General features: G+C 40.1%; 1 protein-coding gene across 1 annotated transcript; it reads left to right on the top strand.

Moving 5' to 3' along the window:
- Positions 1-469: 469 nt before the first annotated feature.
- LOC137023758 (protein bicaudal D homolog 1-like) lies at positions 470-21,037 on the top strand. Its single transcript, XM_067390814.1, has 7 exons — positions 470-694; positions 11,785-11,997; positions 12,151-12,303; positions 13,116-13,589; positions 15,499-16,617; positions 18,780-18,931; positions 20,326-21,037. Exons 1-7 carry the CDS (start codon positions 470-472, stop codon positions 21,035-21,037), a joined length of 3,048 nt encoding a protein of 1,015 aa, XP_067246915.1.
- The last annotated feature ends 433 nt before the right edge of the window (positions 21,038-21,470 follow it).

Here is a 21,470-nt window from a genome sequence, read left to right as displayed (position 1 = left end):
ATGACGTAATGTGACGTCCTCCACTACGGAAGGCAAATGATCTCAGCTGCTTATGAATATGCATTACGTCACGGGACTGGGCGCTCTTAGAACTTCGGTTACCAAGCAACGTCGGCGAGCCTCAATTCATATGCATGAGCTCAGGCTTCGGGAAGGGCTGCAGCAAGATGGGCTGACGTCACAGCAGGAGGAGAGCCGAAGTGAGTTGGGCCACTTTTCTCCATCCTAGCGATGATGGCGTCCCAACACCCATGATCAAGCAGAAAAAGAAGAGAAAGAAAGAGAGAAAGAAAGCGAGGCTCCTGAAAGGATCGCGATGTTTATTTTTCACTCGGATTAAATTCATTCTTTAGTTGATAATGTCTGGATCATTGACTTTGTACTGGCGGTTCGGGTAAGGTGCAGGTGCCTCCATCCATCCGTTCATCTATCCATCCATCCAGCGCAGTGGAGGGCACGGGCCGGGCCGATGGCTGCTGGGGGAGGCGGAGGAGGATGCGGGGAGTCGGTGGATCATTACCGGGCGGAGGTGGAGCGGCTGAGCCGCGAGCTCGCCGAGGCCAACCGCGAGAAGGTCCGGGCGGCGGAGTGCGGGCTCGTGGTGCTGGAGGAGAACCAGACCCTCAAACAACAGTATGCGGAGCTGGAGGCCGAGCAGGAGACCCTCAGACAGGAGCTGGAGCAACTGCAGGAGGTACAGACTTATTCACCGTGGCTCCTTGTTAAACAACAGGCGTGTTGTGTTTTACGTTATAGAACAGAATTGAATAGAATAGGCTACATCTGAGAACAACAAAGTAGAATAGAATATTGCCAAAACTCTGGTCATGTCATGTTATGGAATAGAACGTTGCCAAGAAATATGTCATGGAAAAGAATAGAAAAGAATACTGGCAAATAATCTGGTTATGATAAAAAGAGTTTAAAAGAATAGAATGTTTCCAAAAATCGCTAAGAACAGGAATAACAGAAAATACTATATATATATATATATATATATATATATATATATATATATATATATATATATATATATATATATATATATATATATATATATGTATTTCCCATGTCTACCATTTTAACTACATGAAACATGAAAATGTTTGATGCAAAAACTTGAGAGAATGAGATCCAGACAGTACAACAATGATTATGTCAGAGATTAAATATGAATAAGTAATAACAAATTTATTCATTAGAAATTATAGAGACAAACAAACTCATTAAGCAATTAATAGTTAATAATAAAATTCAGAGTATTGTATCTAACAGATGAAGATCAGAATATAAACAGTCATTGGGTGATGTTATGGTCTTGTGACGGTTGACATTATCAGATAAAAACAGTAAAAAATAGCCCCTCAAAAGGGTGGGTTAACACCTTTTAAAAAATCCCCTTTCATTTGAATACAGAGATACAAAATATTATTGTAGGAAAAGTACAAAGTGTGATCGATTCTGAGAACATCGACGTTCTGGTATGATTTTGGCAGGAGCCCAACTTAACCACAAATGTTACCACTATATGCTTGTAATTGAGTAAGATAATATGAATACTTGAAATCATAAGTAACATTAAAAATCACAAGCAATAAAAGATTAACATAAAATGCATGAATATGAATATTGACCATTTTGGATCCAGCAATGTTTATATGTGTGTATGTTAGATTTGGTTAATCAGCACTGTCAAATTGATTAATCGGGATTAATCGCATGTAACAAATGTTTGTAAATATATGTACACACACACACTAACTATTGTGTTACATGCGATTAATCCCGATTAATCGATTTGACAGCACTAATATTAGTGCTGTTGAGTATGATCTACCATACACACAGGACATACTTTATTTTATTCAAGCCGATTAATCGCATGTAACATAAAAGTTTGTAAATATATGTATACACACACACACACACACATATATATATATATATATATATATATATATATACAAACTTTTGTTACATGCGATTAATCAATTTGATTGTACTAATATATATATGTGGATTAAGAAGTAATGATGTGCTGCATGAGTTTCAAGAGTATTTGTTTGCAACGTAGTTCTAATGATCTACTTTTCCCTTTTGAATTCTCATCAGCTATTAAGAATATTTGAGTAAAGTCGCGGTCACACTTGACTTTGAGCATGCAAAATTTCTTCGGACGCTGCAACGGTCGTGATATGATATGTGACATGTTTTTTATAAACATGAATTCAACATATAACAAAAAGTAATACATTAAAATGAAAAAAATATACAATCTTCTCGACTTTACTGCGAGTAATATCGTTCTTTTAATTCAGCCAAGAGGTTACGCCGTGACATATCAATCTTCTACTGGTCACACGGCTTCACGTGATGCGAATTCGCAGGTCAGAGTTCACTAAACTTGAACTTTGGACCGCAGAGAAATGCAAAACTTTTTGTATGAGCTTGCATTTCCGGTGTGGAATCGGGTCAGTTTTTAGGCATGGTTGTGTTTCCAGTTTTTATTATACAGTACAAATGCATTTATTTTATATTTCAAGCATGTTGTTTGTGCATTTTATGTAATACACATCATACAATAGTGAAATAGGTTATAATTAGTCAAGTCATCATGATAACTTTTGATCAGGCATTACCGCCTGGGTCCTAAAGGAGACCCGATTCCTGGGGGGGGGGGAGACTCGATTTCTCACCACACCGGTCTAATGCATTCGCATGCATTTGAATGGAAGTCAATGGAATGAAAAGTGCAGGGACCGCCTCATAAGCAAGAGATTTCACATCATAGTTTTACAGCAGATGTAAACATGAGTGTCCCTGGATGTTTCAGATTTGCTGATGACGAGTCGCAAGCTAAATTATGTTTTCGACTGATGCATAAGGACATTAATCTTCATCCCATATTGCTTCCTCGTCTATATTCTCACAGCCTGAGTTTATTAGTGGATCTAGCGTACTCTTGCTGACTGCAGTGGACTGCGCTGAAGGTTAGCACAGGGCGACGGCTGCCAGCAAACATGCTCGTGGATAATAAGATTGAGACGGTTGAAGAGCATGTCTGCTTCAGGAGTCCTCCATATGCACTTGAACACAAAGACTGTCAGTGAGATTGCCAAAAATACAAAGCTAACAGAAAATGGAACAAAACAATAGAGTGATGGATTTATGATTATTTTTTTAAGAATTGTATTACATTCTTAGGATTCTTTGTGTTTTCGAGTTGAAAACAGTAACTGAAAATGAGAATTGCATGCTTTACTTCTGAATTGGCATTAAATCTCAATGAACTGTATTGATTGTGGTTTAACAGATCAGAGGTCTGCACTGGAAAACCGGTCACACAAATTTGGCATTAAGTGATATTTTTCTGTGTCATCTATATGATAATGTGCCAGTGTTGTGAGGACTGGGAAGAAAGTCATCGATATTTTATGTGGTGGAAATGTGGTCCGATCCCAAAAGCGTGTATATGCATGAAAATATGCATAGCACACAACTATGGGGTAAAATATATATTTTTTTAAATTAAGAACAATCAGTGTGTCTGAAACATAGACTGTAAAAAAATATGGATGTAGTGTCCGTGATGTCATAGAGTTCTGAACAGCAGTTTTGACGCGTAAATGAGGCCGCGGCCATCTTAGCTGCACGTCACCGAACGTCACTCCCGGATAACTGAAAATGGGCAAAAAGGCGGGGAGGTGGTTTGACCTGATGTGATCCAATCTGTGGCACTTGGGTAAAATATAATGTCCATTGCAAAACAAAAACAGTGCTTTTTTGTCCATGAAATATTGATATATTATCCATTGTTTGCATAACATTTCTTCTGAATGATCTGCTCTCTGTCATCGTTCTTCAAGAAAGGATGCAATCTGAGCAGCGTTTATGTTGTAAAACTGTATACGATCGTATCTAACAAACAAATGAGCCAGTGTCCAAAGTATATTTTTTTTCAAAATAGTGCAGCAGTTTTAGTTATTATATCCAAGCAGTGCTGTCAGAGTTGTATATCCTCCCGCCATTGTCATTGTAGTAAATCTCACAAACAAAACTTTCAGCCAATGTCACGATCCAACAACGTGTGTTCTGTTTCTTCCCCATGCATGCACATCTACACAGACACATCAGTCTCGAATATTATCCAGCAAGCCATATTTTATAATTGTATAAAATAATCGAGCACAAATACGGCTAAGATGCCAAATTCAGCGGCTGGAATTAGCTGAGGTAAAGTGACGGCTCACAGACGGCAGCGGCATCTACCTGTCACTCAAGTGACCACACCCTTAATTATGCAGAACTTTAAGGCTTAATATAATTTAAAAGAATGAGTTCATCCCCCTCACAGTTGTGATGAAGGGCAAAATTAGCAGTATAGACCAAAACCACAATTTGAACCAACTTGTAAACATGTTTTTTTCTGCTGTAAATTTGTCCAATTTAACATGGAACTCAATGAGATTCTGCTCTCTTTTGGAGCCTGCCCCTAGCGGCCAGTCGATGAATCGCAGTTTAAGTCACTTCCGTATTGGCTTCAAGAGAGACTGGGGGAGGTTGCCGCTTGGTCTGAAACCACATACAGTCTAAGCAGACTGTACCCTACATATATTCACAATCATCCTTTATGTAATTATGAGTTAAATTAAGTGTTAAATGTCTATATATTGAAGTTATAAATAAAACAAATGAATGATTGAATTATTCACTTAATATGCTTAATATTAGGCAACAGTTAATCAAATGTAAAAAATTACGCTCAATTGGTTTTATTATGCACTAATGTGTTTTTGTACACATTATATAGTAAGCTAGGCATATTTTAAATCAATATAATTCGTATATACTTAGGATAATCATTAACTGACAGTTTGAGGAGATGTTGTTATTGTCATGTGACCTACCAGCGTCGGTTGCGTTGCTTCACTGCCATTCATAAATCCTCTCCTGTGGCCTCATGGGATAGTAAATAATGTCCATCATATGCACATTTCAGAATCTTGCCGTAACTAGTAGTTTTTCCGGGTACTTTTCGCCTACTGTTTTTCGAATACTACATATTCGGACATGCTACTCTGTTGGCATACAGTTTTTCGCATTTGTTTAAGCATTTGATTTTGGTTCCAGACTCGTACCGTATATATGTTTTATATATATATATATATATATATATATATATATATATATATATATATATATATATATATATATATATATTCCTTGCAGATAAAGCAACAGGATAAAGGAAGAAAATAATGCTGATAACACATTTATATATATATATATATATATATAAATAAAACACACACATATATATATATATATATATATATATATTTGTGGCAGCTCATGTTTTGATTTTTTATTGTAAATATTGATTAATCTTGATATAATTTCTTGTAATATGCATTTTATTGGTAATTATCTGTCTTTCCCGGAGTATGAAATAATAATGGTAATCTGAGAAATACCAGACGATGAAGGCATCTGCTGATATATTATTCATAAATGTCTATTTCTGACATTCACGACTCCCCATCGCCCTGGGATGCTACCATATCATGAAACTGGAAAAGAAAGAGCAGTAATAAACAAAACTATTTGTGATAAATATATGTATGATAAAAATGAAATTTAAAATTATATACAGTTTGGCTTTTTGTTTTGCAACAAACAGAGTCTTTGTTTGTGTTTCCTCTGCAAACCCACAAACCTGTGAGCTGAGAAGCTTCCAGGAGCCTAATGTGACCTTCCCAGGAATTCCCATTACAATCAGCCATTCATTACAATCACTATTATTAGTGCACAGCATTTCCCTTCATAGTGAGCAACAGTTCTTTCAAAAGCTGTTTTATAGTTGTTTACTTGGATTCCACTGCCCATATGAATCATTCAGAGTGAATCTCCCAATCACGATTCCCACACTCTTTCTTAATAAACAAGCAGAACTGACCGTTCATTGGCTGATTCCAGTTTGAAATATTGGCAGAATATATCCGTTTCTGTTGTGGCTTGCCAATCAAAGCACAACATTTGTTCCTTTAATATCATAAATACAAGCAAAACAGACTCAGATGTCATTGACTCTTTATTTTAGACAGTCTGGTGTCGTCTACAGTGTCTCTGATATATAACCAACCTTCAGTATGACTTGTGAGAGCGTTTTTAACTCCGACTGAGAGTGTAGTCTTTGAGGATTGAGTTTGTCTCAGAGCGATAACGCTTAGGGATATTTGAGGCTGTTTCTTGTTCTGGAGGGAAAAAGCAGTGGTTGCACATCTACAGTATGTTTTTCACATTTATTTCCATGAGAAATATTAGGATGAGCTAAACATTGTTTTCTTGTCATGCTCTTTGGATGATTATTTAATAAGTTGGATTGCTTTAAAGGCTTATTATTAAGATAATTTTTGATGAGATGCTTGGGCATAATTGGTGGTAATATGCTTTAAGAACATGCTGAAGGGGTTTTCCGGATCATTTCTGACTGTGGTTAGTGGATGTGTGGCTGGTAATGTACGTCAGCGCTGGACTGAAGATGAAAAATGCAGAGGTGCATTAGTTGGCGCAGCTCAGAGCTAAAAGCATCTGCTGCATCGTCGCTTTAACGAATATGTGTGTGCAGATTTTCCTCATGGGGACGAGATTTCAGAATATGTACCCTAAATAACCTGCGCAAACCACCTTGTATGGGAGTGGGACATCATATGATTGACTATGACATAGTGTTAAAAATGAAGACAAAAAGTGTTCTTTACAGCAAAGACTTCTGCTTTATCTTTTGAAATAATCCAGTGACAGATCTCTCTGGAGTTCATGCTGAGTTCCTGAAGCGCTCTGGCCGGAGCTTGGAGACATGTCTGCTCCTAGTTATGAATTATGGATCGGAGAGATTCGGGCACTTAGAAGGGAACCATGAGAGAAACTGAGAGAAACATTCGCTGCATAATTCACATGGCGAGTGGCTTCATTAAAACACTCCCTGGTTGAATCTCACACGCCCAGGTCATATTTAACAAAAAAATCATATGAAAAAATGTTAAATTAACTTGCATAGGATTTTATTTTATTTTATCTTTTTGCATTGTGACTATTTTCATGACATTTATTCACATTTACACCCTCTAAATGCATCCAGGGATTTTACATATAAGTGTTTTTGCAAATTCTACTGTCATGCAATGACATGCATGTGAAATGTTTTATTATATTCATCTCTTTTATAATCTAGCATCAATCTAGATATATCAAGACAAACTTCCATGCACACTTTCACAAATGAGATGGACGAGGACGAAACAGTTTAATGATGATTATTTTGTATTATGCAACAAAAAACACCATGTCAGACATGGAGGCGTCACTTTCACCAGCTCCGTCTCTCACAAACACCGTGCAACATGAAACTATCAGACGCACACCATTTCAGGACCATCTGATCGGATTCCTGTACAGAAATAAACTGACTCTGAGGTGGTTTTGAGCTCTGCTGCAGAGCGGGTCACATATAAAGGTTCATTGCGGCCCGCGGGCCTTCATATCGATCCATGTGTCTGTGTGGACCTCTCTCCAGAAAATTATCAGGCTCAGCTTACCGCCTCTCACATGAGCTGCTGTACAGCGCCAGCAGACATCTGTTAAACTGACTGTTTTCACTGATTGATACTGTAGATAGATTATCTATCTATCTATCTATCTATCTATCTATTTAAAACCAGATAGATAGATAGATAGATAGATAGATAGATAGATAGATAGATAGATAGATAGATAGATAGATAGATAGATAGATAGATAGATAGATAGATAGATAGATAGATAGATAGATAGATAGATAGATAGATAGATAGATAGATAGATAGATAGATAGATAGATAGATAGATAGATAGATAGATAGATAGATAGATAGATTTGTGCCTCACTAACACTCACACATGTACACTGCGCTGTGGGAGTGAGAACTGTCTGGGGTGTGTCTGAACAGAAGGAGAAAGAGGGAGGGAGGGAGGGAGGGCTGATGTGAGAGTCAGCTTTGTCTTTGTGAAGAAAGAGAATCTCCTGGGTGATCTCCACAGTCCATGTGTGTATTTTATGTGCGTGTGTGTGTGTGTGTGTGTGTGTCCTTATGCAGTGAGCAGGATAGATCTGTAGAAGTTCACTTCACTTGACACAATCCATTCATTTGGAATGTCCGGAAACATCATCATCACACAAATTTTAGGGGGAGTATTATGACATCATCGTGAAAACAAATATGATTTGAATATGATTAATATATAAATCATATACATATATATAATACATCCACATGTTTTTATATAAATATTATAAATATGTATAATTCATCATATTTCACACTAATTTAGTGATAAATAACTGTAGTGATGTTACATGTAAAAGTAAATGACTAATATAATTTATATTATGCATGTGTTTTTTAAGCTGAAGTATAAATGCTGTCTGTTTGCATCCAATACTCCCTTTAATTGAGTGTGTACTGCACAGTGTTATTTTAATATTATTTATATTAACTTTTATTTTTAGTTTGAATAATTTTCTTAAATGCTTTTGCCATTTTTATTAGTTTCAAATATTGCATTAATTTATTTTTATTTCAGTTTTAGTTTTAGTAATTTATTTGAAAAATACTGGTACTGCGTGTCTTCACTTTCAGTTGTCTTTATTCCAAACATTGAGAAAGCTTATTAAAGAAACCCAGTCAAAAGAGCTCAGATTGTGATCATCATGATTCCAGTGCTGAATGAAATATTATTGCACATAGAAATATTATCCACAAACTGTTGTTGGCAAATAGAAAAACTATTGTTGGCAAATAGTTGTCTCCCACACATTAAAGAAAAACAATGTATATCTCTCTATTCCTATGCTTACATTTAAACAATATTGCCACTGCTGACTCATTGTTACGCGGCGTGAATGATGTCATTGGTTATCATCTAATAACAGCATAAGGAGAAGCATCACCCATCCCCTTAAAAGATTCTTACATCAGTTTGACATTCATTTCTTCTCAGATTTTATCAGGAGAAAGAATATGATCTTCTATTTCATTAGTCATGATGGGTGATACAGCATGCATTTTCTGATCTACAGCTGTGTTTCCATCCAGAGTTGCGAATTTAACTTGTGTGCAAAATTACAAATTCGCATAAAACATTTGCATAAGTATTTTTATTATTATTAAAAACTAACAAGGAGTAATAATTGCTTTATAGGGGACCTATTATGCCCCTTTTCACATGATGTAATATAAGTCTCTGGTGTCCCCAGAATGTGTCTGTGAAGTTTCAGCTCAAAATCCCCCACAGATCATTTATTATAGCTTGTCAAATTTGCCCCTATTTCGGTGTGAGGAAAAACACGCAGTTTTTGTGTGTGTCCCTTTAAATGCAAATGAGCTGCTGCTCCCCGCCCCCTTTCCAGAAGAGGGCGGAGCTTTAGCAGCTCAACAACAACAAAGCTGGAGAATCTCACGCAGCCAAAATGAGGATTGTCAGTAACGGTGTTCAGCCTTACATTGTTCAAACCGGAGTCGACACTGATGGAGAAACTCAGGAAGAAGTTACAACTTTTAGAATGAAACTGGACGTTTCTGAATTTTCTGAATTTTATTTTTATCTGAATTCTAAATTTATGTAGTTGCTGTGGAGTTGATTCAACTCATCCACTAGCATGTGCCGTCATGTTAATCTTTTGTGTTGAATTGACCCTCGTTTGTGAAGCAGTCCGGTGTAAAATGACGTAAAACACTCTACTACAACAACTCTTCCTCTTCTCTAAAGCAGCCCAACATGGCCTCACCCCCTTTGATGTGTGTTCTTGGGGGCGGGGTTTATGTAAATTTAGGGGTTTGTGATGTCACCAACCCAGGAAGAAGCTTGTTGTAGTCCTTAAAAAGTGATTTCTGTAAAACAAAATATCTCTCTTTGCATTGAACTTTGAGCGTCATAACTTTGCAGATGTTGTTTATTCTCAAAAAGCAACATTACACACTAACTAAAGTAAAAAAAGTTAAATAATAATCAAGGACCCCTTTAAAAAAATAATATTTTCATTATTTTTATTATTGCCTTGTGTTATTCTAATTTTGACCTAGTTTCCTAAATAACTAGCCTAACTTTAACCATCTTTCATGTCCTGGACTCATCGTTACACTACATTCTCCAATAATTCAAGATTTACATGTCTGTAATGATTGTTTTCATTGAGCCTCCCAGGGCAAAATCTGGTCCCAAAGTATAATGTCTAGGATTAGAGATTCATTCAAATGGTTTGAGCAATAGTATGCTTGACTTAACGAACACCACTAACTACTTCAAAAGTTCAAGCACAATTCTCACCCTAGTGTAAAAAACACTGAGTTTTCCCAGCACAGCAGGACTGACTGCCCATGAGAGAGAGTTTGATTGAACTTCCAGCTTAATGGAAAAGCCCAGTGGCGTCTGTTTGAAGGGGTCCATCGGTCTCCATCCATGCAGGGAAAACACACTTCCCTCTGAGCGCACAAGACTCATTTGGCTTTCTCTCCATTACAGTGAGCCACTATGACACTCTCGCTCTTACGAAGGAGGAAACACAGTAAAAGAGTCCCAGCTAACCAAAATATGTTATAAGAAGATTTGGCTAACATTCCCATTTTATGAAAATAATTTTTTTTAATGTTCTCTGAATGTTCAGTTTTTTTAAACGTTTTCAAAACATATTTGAACGTTAAGGAAACATTCCATTTTATCATTCTGCAAACATTATGTGAACGTTACATTTGAATGTTCTCTAAACATTCCGAAACAACTTGAAACATTTGAAAAATGTTACATGAACAGAAAAAAACGCCCCTTCAACGATGTGTAAATAACATTTCGAGAACGTTATTAAAGACCAAAGATCAACTTTGAACAAAGGTTCTATAAACATTACTAGAAGAACGTTTGTTCATAATTTTGAGAGAACCTTACCAGAACATTCCCTGATAGCTGGAGACATGCAGCAAATACTACAGTCATTCTGCCTCCTATCATGCATGCAATTAAATGTTTGCTATCAGTCCCATAATGCACTGCTCCATAAGTCTGTTATTTCTTCTCTTATCCCTCATACCTGGAGCGTTGAGCTCCAATACACCTCCCAATTGATTTTTTACGCTCTGAGTTTCTGCTTCTCTTGGCTGAGCGCTGCATTGATTTTCTCAATGTCTTATGCGAGATCACCATTGTCATCTATTCCACTCACGCCTTCCGGATTATAGCCAATATTGCCTGAACTTCACCTCACATTACGAGGACACTGAATATGTGTCTCCTGCAGTATACAGCATCTCCTTTATAGGATCTTTGTCCCAATTGTCTGTTTTTAGATAGGGATAATATCTTTAATCAGAGCTAATACTACCATTCAAATGTTTTTTGTTCCTAAATGAAGCTGAAATAAAATAAAATGTAAATATTACATGGAAAAACGTAAAATCTGACCAATCAGAACAGAGTAGACCAATCACAACAGACTGGGCCATCTGACCAATCAGAGCAGAGGAGGCTCTCAGAAAGGCGGGGTTTAGAGAGACTGAATCTTTCATCAAACCGTTTCAGACATTGTGAGAAAATAGGTGATGCTGCAATGTATATTATCAGAACAATTACAGTGTTTTTTTACTTTTAAGGCATGTAAACCCATTGTAGGAGACTCCAAACAAAATTAGAAGCCTTAAAATAGCATAATAGGGGCACTTTAATTTACCATTTGTTCTTCTCTCTCTTTATCAGGCCTTCAGCCAGGCGTACACCACCCAAAGGAAGGTGGCTGAAGATGGGGAGACCAACGAGGAGACATTACTGCAGGAGTCGGCCACTAAGGAAGCGTACTACATGGGCCGCCTGATGGAGCAGCAAGCTGAGCTGAAGAGCAGCAGATCGCAGGCATCTTGCACGCAAGCCGAGAACGAGAGACTTGGCTCTATCTTACAGGAACTGAGAGAGGTGAGAAACATACTCATTGAGTGTGAAGAGTTTTTTAATAACCTGCATTAATCGGTTATGGTCTTGACATTGCAGATGTATCTCTGTAGTTTTGATAGGTCTGCATTTTTTAAACTGTCTCTCTTTCTCTGTTTCCCTCTCTTTGTCTCTCAGAGTAATGAGATGTTAGAGCTGCAGAGAAGCCGGATGAGAGAGGAGATCAGAGAGTATAAATTCAGAGAGGCCAGATTACTGCAAGACTACACCGAACTGGAGGAGGAGAACATCTCGCTGCAGAAACTGGTATCCACGCTTAAGCAGAACCAGGTAAAGCGCACACAATTACCCCCTTTACACCGACACGGTTCTGGCACCAAATCCATTGCGTGCATTTCCACTGAAGAAAAAATAAAAAATTGTCTTTGCACTGGACCTTATGTTTTAGGAATGAAAAAGCAATAATGTAAGTTGATAATGTCGTCACCAAACAGAGTTTTCAAAACAACAATACAAAACTTGCTTCCATTTTATGCAACAATGCAACATGCATTCAGTCGACAGGCTTAATGTTACTATTTTTGTTGCTGTGGAGTTGATTCATCTCATCAACTAGCATGTGCCGTCATGTTAATCTTTTGTGTTGAATTGACCCTCGTTTGTGAAGCAGTCCGGCGTAAAATGACGGCATGTCAACAACACTCTACTACAACAACTCTTCCTCTTCTCTAAAGCAGCCCAACATGGCCACACCCCTTTGTTGCATGTTCTCGGGGGCGGAGTTTATGTAAATTGTGGGGTTTGTGATGTCACCAACCCGGGAAGAAGCTCATTGTAGTCCCTACCAGCCTTTTTTGTAGTCCTTAAAAAGTGTTTTCTTTTAAAGAAAATATCTCAGTTTGCACTGAACTTTAAGCGTCGTAACTTTGCAGATGTTGTTTATGCTCAAACAGCAACATTACGCACTAACTAAAGATAAAAAAGTGAAATCATAATCAAGAACCCCTTTAAAAAAATATTCTCAAAACTAGGAGTAAATCCAAGACCTTTATGCATCATGACTGTTTGTGGCAGATTATGTAGAAACAGTCTCAGATATTTCCAGAATCAAAGCAAAAAATGGTTATTCTTCATTCTTTCAGGTGGAGTATGAAGGCCTGAAGCATGAAATCAAAGTTCTGGAGGAGGAGACAGCCCTGCTCAACAGCCAATTAGAAGATGCGCTACGCCTGAAGGACATCTCCGAGAGCCAATTGGAAGAGGCTTTGGATGCTCTGAAAAGTGAGCGAGAAATGAAGAACACTTTGCGCAAGGAATTAGCACAACATCTAACCGTGTGCGACGGGGCTTTCAGCTCAGGCTGTGCCCATCTGATCGCCTTGAGCTCAGCGCCACCTAGCGGCAGTGCAACCCCGACAGCCGCCACCTCGCCCAGCAGTGAGGATGGTGGCAAATGCAACGGGCATCTGCTCCAGGGCGCGGCGGGTTCGGTGCTAAACCGACTGAACGGAGATTTCAGGTCTTCGAGTTTGAGGAAGAGTGAAATTTTGACCCCTGACCTCTTCAGTGAGCTCAATGGCCCTGAGATCCTGAAACTCAGACAGCAGATTCAGCAGGTCAGTGTGAAGGGGTGGGGCATGTCTCGGCCACGCCCATGTAATGAATATATAAACAGTATAAGCATAACTTTCCATTAGCATACATTTATTTTTTATACAGCAAAGCTTTATGTTGCCAATTTACCTCTTTAATTCTCTTCAATTTACCTCTTAAATTCATCTTTCATGCTCATGTTCCTAAATAGTGAGAAATGTCTGCTGCATTGGTTTAGGCGTTGTTCTGTTTACAACGGGATGCTGCAGTGTGGTGGGATGAAATATGAGACCACCATACGCACTAATGTGCCATGCTACTGGCTTATTTATATCCTTCCCGTCACAAGAGATCACTGTTCCTAAAGTGCAAGTTCAGTTGAGTCATATACATATGAACTTTGCATCCATGTTAAACATTGAATATGTGTTAACTGTACACTTAAATTCAATGCTACAAATGGCCATAGAGAACACTTTATGGTGTAAATATCATTGTTCCAGTAGATAATAGCAAATAAAGGTCACAAATGAAATCACTCTAATACCTCCATTGTTTCTCCTAGATAGCTGTGAGATTAAATGGAGAGCAGATGGAGACTTTGCTGCTTCTCAAATGTTTTTTCATGAGACAAAGACCCCAGTAATTTTATACTTGCCTCCCTTCAAATTTCAAAAGAGTTCTCAGTATGTGCTCAGATTTGTCCTGGTAATTCTCATTCAAAAGCAGTTTTTTCCAAAACTGTTGGTGCGTTCATGTGGGAAGTTCGTATTTACGAGTCGGGAAGTTGTAATTAGGACGTCAGGTGCGTTCAAATCACTTCAATCACAGCAAGATGGCAACGTACCCTTTCTACAAAAAAATACAGTTTTTTTTTAAGTCTAATTCTACGAAATGATGAATAAATAATGTGCGTCAGGTGTGTTTTTATTCAATTATAATATATTCTATCATAATTGTTCAATGTTATCATATTTTGTACATGCAATTGGCATGCAAAAGTTTTACATTTCATCAAATTTACCATCAACTGCAGAAGCTGCATCCGCCATGTTTTCTCACTTAAGCGACCCCAACTTGGAAAAACGAGGCTCAAAGAAAATCCCAACTCGTAAATACGATCTTTCCGAAATTACTTGAATGCGCCATATCATTGAATGCATACGAGACAAAGACTACTTTAAGAATGTCTCCATTAAATCCCCTTAGAAAGATCAGTCTTTGAGCAATAAAAGGTTAATTTAAAATAAGAATTTTGAACCTGGCTTTATCCAGTGTTCAGATTTCTGTTCTGGAAATGGCTGTAATTTAGTGCATATTTAATTAGATAATGCCTTATTTGCACATTTAACCATAACTTTTCAGAAAACTTAAATAATTGCCTTAATGTACTGTGATTAATCAACTGGGGAGTCTGGTGATATCTATTATTTATTTATTTTTTACTCTATTCGTCTGTAGTATCTTGCCTTAAAGGGATAGTTCACCCAAAAATGAAAATTGTGTCCTTACTTACTCATCCTCAAGTGGTTCCAAACCTGTATGAGTTTCTTTCTTCTGTTGAACAAAAATCAAGAAGATGATATTTTAAAGAATGTTGGTAACATTGGCACCCATTAACATCCTTAGATATGAATGTCAATGGGTGCCATCAACTGTTTGGTTTGTGTTCAACAGAAGAAATAAACTCATACAGGTTTGGAACAACATAAGGGTGAGTAAATGATGACAAAATTTTCATTTTTGGGTGAACTATCCCTTTAATAAGCAATATGAGCTGCTGGTGAGTTGAATCAGGTGTGTTAGATAAGGGAGACCAAATGTGCAGTGGTGGGGGGACAGGTTTGAGAAGCACTGATTTAGACCGGCATCAGGACTAACCAGTTTAAACCGGCAGGTAAATTCAATATTTGGCTTGTTTATGTGTCGCAGGTGGAACGGGAAAAAGCATCTTTGCTCATCAGTTTGCAAGAATCACAGGCTTTGCTCCGTCACACGCAGGGGGCGCTGACGGAGCAGCATGAGAGGGCCAGTCGCTTGGGCGAGCGGTTCAGAAAACTCCGCCGCCAGCGCAGCAAGGAAAACAAGGAGGAAGAAGAGGGCGATGAAGAAGAGACAACGTGCATCCCTGGCGGCCAGGAGGGGCCGAGTCTGGAGTTGCTGCAGTGCAAGTACAGGGTGGCCGTGACGGAGGTAGTTGGACTGAAGGCGGAGCTGAAGGAGGTGAAGGATAGATATAATGAGTGCGTGGAGGCAAGAGCACGGGCGGATGAGCAGGGCAAGGCGCAACTGCAGGCGCTGGAGATGCAAGTGGTAAAGCTGGAGCGCAGCTGCAGGGAAGGCCGGGAGAAGGCGGTAAATCTGGAACGCGAGCTGCAGGCAGCCAATAACACGGCCTTCGAGACGCATGGAATTCTGGGAACCGCCCAAGATGAGCTGGCGATATTCAGCGAGGAGTTAGCGCAACTTTACCACCATGTCTGCCTGTGCAACAATGAGACACCGAACCGCGTTACGCTGGACTACTACCGGCAGGGCAGGACCCCGACGCGCATTTCCACCGCTGGCCTCAAGGGGCAGGATGACCACCGTGTGCTTCTGACCCCGCGGCTCGCACGCCGCTTGGCGGCGATTAATGCTGCAACATCCGCCGAGTCGCGTAGCCCGTCTGACTCACCATCCAAAGAACCTCTCACTGCTGAGCAGAGCCCGGTCAGGACGCCACTGGGTTCGCCCATCGTTAGTGCCTCTTCCTCGTCATCATCGTCATCCCCAGCGCCCGAGTCAGCCACGGGTTCAGAACTCCGCCGCGAACCCACCAACATACACCATCTCAATGCCATCATCCGCGACCAGATCAAGCACTTGCAGAAGGCGGTGGACCGCTCGCTCCAGCTGTCCCGCCAGAGAGCAGCTGCCAGCGAGCTCGCCCCGCTGATGGACAAGGACAAAGAGGCCTGCATGGAGGAGATTCTCAAGCTCAAGTCCCTCCTGAGCACAAAGAGGGAGCAGATTGCAACCTTGCGCCTTGTGTTAAAAGCCAACAAGCAGGTAGGCTAATCAGCTCTATTTATTACCCTGCATCCTATTGATTGCCATGAGGCCTGAGAGTATTGAACCATGGGAGTCCTTACATTGACTGAGATTTTCAGACTTCTCATTAACGTTGCTCTGTAGCTTCCATGTTTCTTGGTGAAACTGCTACATTTCCACATGGGTCGCTGTCTTTCGGCCGCAGTAGTCTTGCATACCAAGATTTGTAATTATTGACATAAATTCTAGTCCATTTAGCAAATTATTCTAGCCAGCGTCTCAATGTTGCTGTGTAGGTTCTACGCTTCTTTGTTAAACTGCTATATTTCCACATGGGTCACTGTCCTTCAGCTGCAGTAGACTTGCATACCAAGATTTGTAATTATTGGCATAAAATCTGGTCCACTCAGCAAATTACACCAGCCAACCTATTCTGACGGCTTATTAATGTTGCTTTTAGCTTCTGCGCTTCTTAACACTGCTCTGTAACAACTGTTACCTCATGGGTAACCATTTTTTTGCCTAGTCTTGTATACCAAGATTTTAAACTATCGACAGTCTAGTCCACTTCGCAACTTACTCCAGCCAAGAAATGTCCACTTGGACAGGAACAGACCATCTGAGTGGATTGTTAAATGACCAATCAGAGTTTGTTTTTAAGGGCACTTTTTAAATTTAGTGCATTTGAGTAGTCTAATCACGGTCTTGTGTTGATATAATGGGTAAAACTACAAATGATACCACTTTTTGGCCAATCACCGCTCCATGTGGAGCTCAACCCAATCTCACCCCCTTCCCAGCCATTTCCTGCACTCCACGTCTTGCTACAAGCCTAAGTCTAAGTAAGTCTAAGTGCGGTCTTGGGCTGATATAACGAGTGAAAACCCCAAATGATCTAAAAGGACCCACAAATGAACCAAGCACAAATGAAGCAAGTTGCGCTATTCCTCATGCTCTGCACCTTCCTCACCCTACTGCTCCCCCCTTTAGCCAGTTGCCGCTCCATCTGGAGTTCGTCCCAATTTTACCCCAAAAACCCCAAATGATCTAAAAGGACCTACAAATGAACTGAACAAAAATGAAGTGAGTCGCACTATTCCCCAGGCTCCACCCCTTCCCTGCCCTACCACTCCCCTTTTTGGCCAATCACCGCTCCATGTGGAGCTCAACCCAATCTCACCCCCTTCCCAGCCATTTCCTGCACTCCACGTCTTGCTACACGCCTAAGTCTAAGTAAGTCTAAGTGCGGTCTTGGGCTGATATAATGAGTGAAAACCCCAAATGATCTAAAAGGACCCACAAATGAACCAAACACAAATGAAGCAAGTCGCGCTATTCCTCATGCTCCGCACCGTCCTCGCCCCACTGCTCCCCCCTTTTATCCAGTTGCCGCTCAATCTGGAGTTCGTCCAATTTCGCCCCAAAAACCCCAAATGATCTTAAAGGACCCACAAATGAGCCGAACTCAACCATCTCACCCTTTGCGGTTTGATTCATTCCCACTTACACAAACCAAACTGAATACCTTTCAAAAATTTAATTTGCTAATCTGGCAAATGTCGGCAAATATAGCGATTAGTTCTTTCTCAAAAGCTCCAGTACCTTGTAAATGTGACGTTTCAGGCAGAACGGTGCACCCCGACTGAGCTGTTTGATTAATAGCTAGTAATATAAAATGTTGATGAAAAGGGACTGTTCTATCCGACAAATCATTTCTTTCTCCTTCTTGGCTACTGTGTGATATAAAAGCATGTTGTATGACCCTTCCAGGCCAGAGATGATTAATGGACATTACGATTTATAGATCCCACACCAGAGGGAAAGTGCTGTGCTATATGGGCCAGCAATGTAATTACTACAACCATTATTATGTGCAAAACAGGAGTTCTTAGTTACTGCAATGACAAGCATTCACATGAATGAACAGTTCATGTTAAATGACATTCAGTAGAGTTAGATTATGAATTCAAGAAAATATGAACTCACTATTCTTAAATTGGGCAATTATCAAAGGAATTACTTGTTAAATATATCCCATATATCAAAATTAACATGATATTAGGATTTTATAATGGTAACAGTGCTTTCTTATATTGTCTATCAGTAGTGGTTTGTTAACGTATTGTTGGCAGAACCAGTTTTTTAGACACAAAGTTGGTTGTATGGCTGGTATTTCACAGACGGCTGAGGGGGCCCTGGCCAACCTGAAGAGTAAATACGAGAACGAGAAGACCATGGTGACGGAGACCATGATGAAGCTGAGGAACGAGCTGAAGGCGCTAAAAGAGGATGCAGCCACCTTCTCTTCCCTCAGAGCCATGTTCGCCACACGGTGAGCAAATGCACCATAACACTATAATCAAGCTGACTACAATGAAGCTACTAAACAGTGAGCAGAAATATCACTATAACTATTAAATAATATCATTTTTTGCAGTCAGATCATCTCAGTTAAGATGAGAACATTAAACGGCATTTGAACAGTAAGATTTGCACTAAATACAGCCTATAAAAATAGAAAATGCAATGATAAACAGTAGAAGCTAAATATTTACTACAAAAAGGACATACTGTATGTAGAGATTATTTCAAGAACTCAACTGAATCATTTGTTCGCAAACAGTTCATTTAAAGGGGACCTATTATGCCCCTTTTTACAAGATTTAATACAAGTCTCTGTTGTTCCCAGAATGTGTCTGAAGTTTCAGCTCAAAATACCCAAAGATCATGTTGTAAATGCCCATTTTTGCATGGAAGGAAAAACACGCTGTTTTCGTGCATGTGTCTTTAAATGCAAATGAGCTGCTGCTCACCGCCCCCACTTCCAGAAGAGGACGGAGCCTTTACAGCTCGTGCAATGGATACTCTGCCAAAAACTAAAATATCTGTTTGGTTTTGATTATCATCTCTATTGTGGTCATGCTCATGTGACATTGCAGTTCTTCATTATCATAAAGTTTTAAAGCTTTATCAGTCTAAACTTCAAATATATTGTTTTCTGATTGCACACATCTGAAGCACGCACACAGAAAGCTGTCTGTCAGATGGTGCGTCGTGTGAGTATTGAACTAAGTTCTCTTTCTAGTCTTATTGCACTTAAACTGTCAAATAAATACAAGGTTATACATAACACACACAAAGTTCACATAAACACAGTTGGTCTGTGAACATAAACAGCAGGGAAAGAAATCACATGTGTATTAAAGTGACAGCAGCATAATATACAGCACCTACTGCTGTATATGCTGTTAATATGAACCAAACAACAAAAGAAAAACAGAAAGTCACTCACTGCTCTTCACTGAATAACTTTAGTAGCTTTAATAAGAATACATTTCTTACTCTTCTCTGGCATGGAGATAAACATAGCGGACTGGGTACAGCTCACTCAGGGGAGGAGCTAAGCTACTAGGGCAGATTCAATCACCGGTCATGGGCGGGGCCTGTGCAATGTGACGTCACATTGGAGCACATTTCCTGAACAGCTCATTTTGAAACACTGTTTCAGATTTATGGGGAAAATAACAAATGGAGGTGGATGGATTTTTTTACCACAATAGGGTGGTTGTGTTCACAAACTGCAACAACATAAAAGTGAATTTTGCAAAATAGTTCCCCTTTAAATTAACCATCCGAGCAAACCGATTCACCAAAATGAATCATACTTTACAGTACCTTTATTTAACGTGCAGCCCAAATACTAATTTCTCCCTTCTCTCTGATTAGGTGTGATGAGTATGTGTCTCAGCTGGACGAGATGCAGAGACAACTCGCGGCGGCAGAGGACGAGAAAAAGACGTTAAACTCCCTCCTCCGCATGGCCATCCAGCAAAAACTCGCCCTCACGCAGAAACTGGAGGACCTGGAGTTCGACCAAGAGCAGACGCACCGGACCCGTGTGGGAAAACCATCCCGGCTGAGGAGCGGCACACCCAAAGTAAGTGGAACGCCAGTCCCGCCCCTTCCCGACACTCCTTTGACAATTACCGAGGTCCTTACGGCAGCAGCCGCCATCACCTCGCCCACCACACCCACCTTTATGCCCACCCAGCCTTCTGCCCCAAGCAGCCCGCCCTCGCTGGAGGCCCCGTCGTCACCCGCATCGTCCTCCTGGACACCGTCAACCACGCCATACAGCCACTGGACCATGGGCGTCCGGGCGTATGTCGTCGAGCCGCACTCTTACACCCATCTACCGACTCATACTTCCATCCTGGCCCGTCGCTATGCAAGCGAGTCGCACTATTCCCCAGGCTCCGCCCCTTCCTCGCCCTACCGCTCCCCCCTTTTGGCCAGTCGCCGCTCCATGTGGAGCTCGTCCCAATCTCGCCCCCTTCCCAGCCACTTCCAGCGCTCCACGTCTCGCTACACGCCCCCCTCGTCTACCTACACCCCTTTGTATCCCAGAAACTACAGTTCCCAGCATCCCCGCTATTGACGGGTGCCGCAGAGAGGAGGACACACTGGTTTCTGTTTTGAATGTTTCGGTTTTCGTTTTTTTTTTTTTTACCTCAGGGATTTAATGGAGCACAAGTGGCCCGGCCTTCTTCAAAAGAGACTGTTGATCAGTTCTCAGGACACTGTGTTCTGTCCCAATCTGAGTGCACGTGGACTGTTCAAGTACACGTCCGAGAGACTTTAAATCAGACTCAACAGGACATTACATTGAAAGAATCAGATTTTGTTTGGGGTTGTTAGCGTGTATCAGGGTGAATGTGTAATTGTCACATGATAGATGGTTTCTGAACACTAAAACCTTCGCTGCGTGTCTGTCATTATTTGTTTGTACGGAGAGTCAATTAAGCAACAAGATTTTATATGAAATGCCAATTTCAGTTAAGGTTGTGTATAATCTGAGAAAACTGGCTATG

The sequence above is a fragment of the Chanodichthys erythropterus genome, chromosome 8 (genome assembly GCF_024489055.1).
Source record: "Chanodichthys erythropterus isolate Z2021 chromosome 8, ASM2448905v1, whole genome shotgun sequence".
Classification (NCBI taxonomy): Eukaryota; Metazoa; Chordata; class Actinopteri; order Cypriniformes; family Xenocyprididae; genus Chanodichthys; species Chanodichthys erythropterus.
Note: the sequence above shows the minus strand (reverse complement) of the source record. Positions and strands in the feature narration are given on the sequence as shown.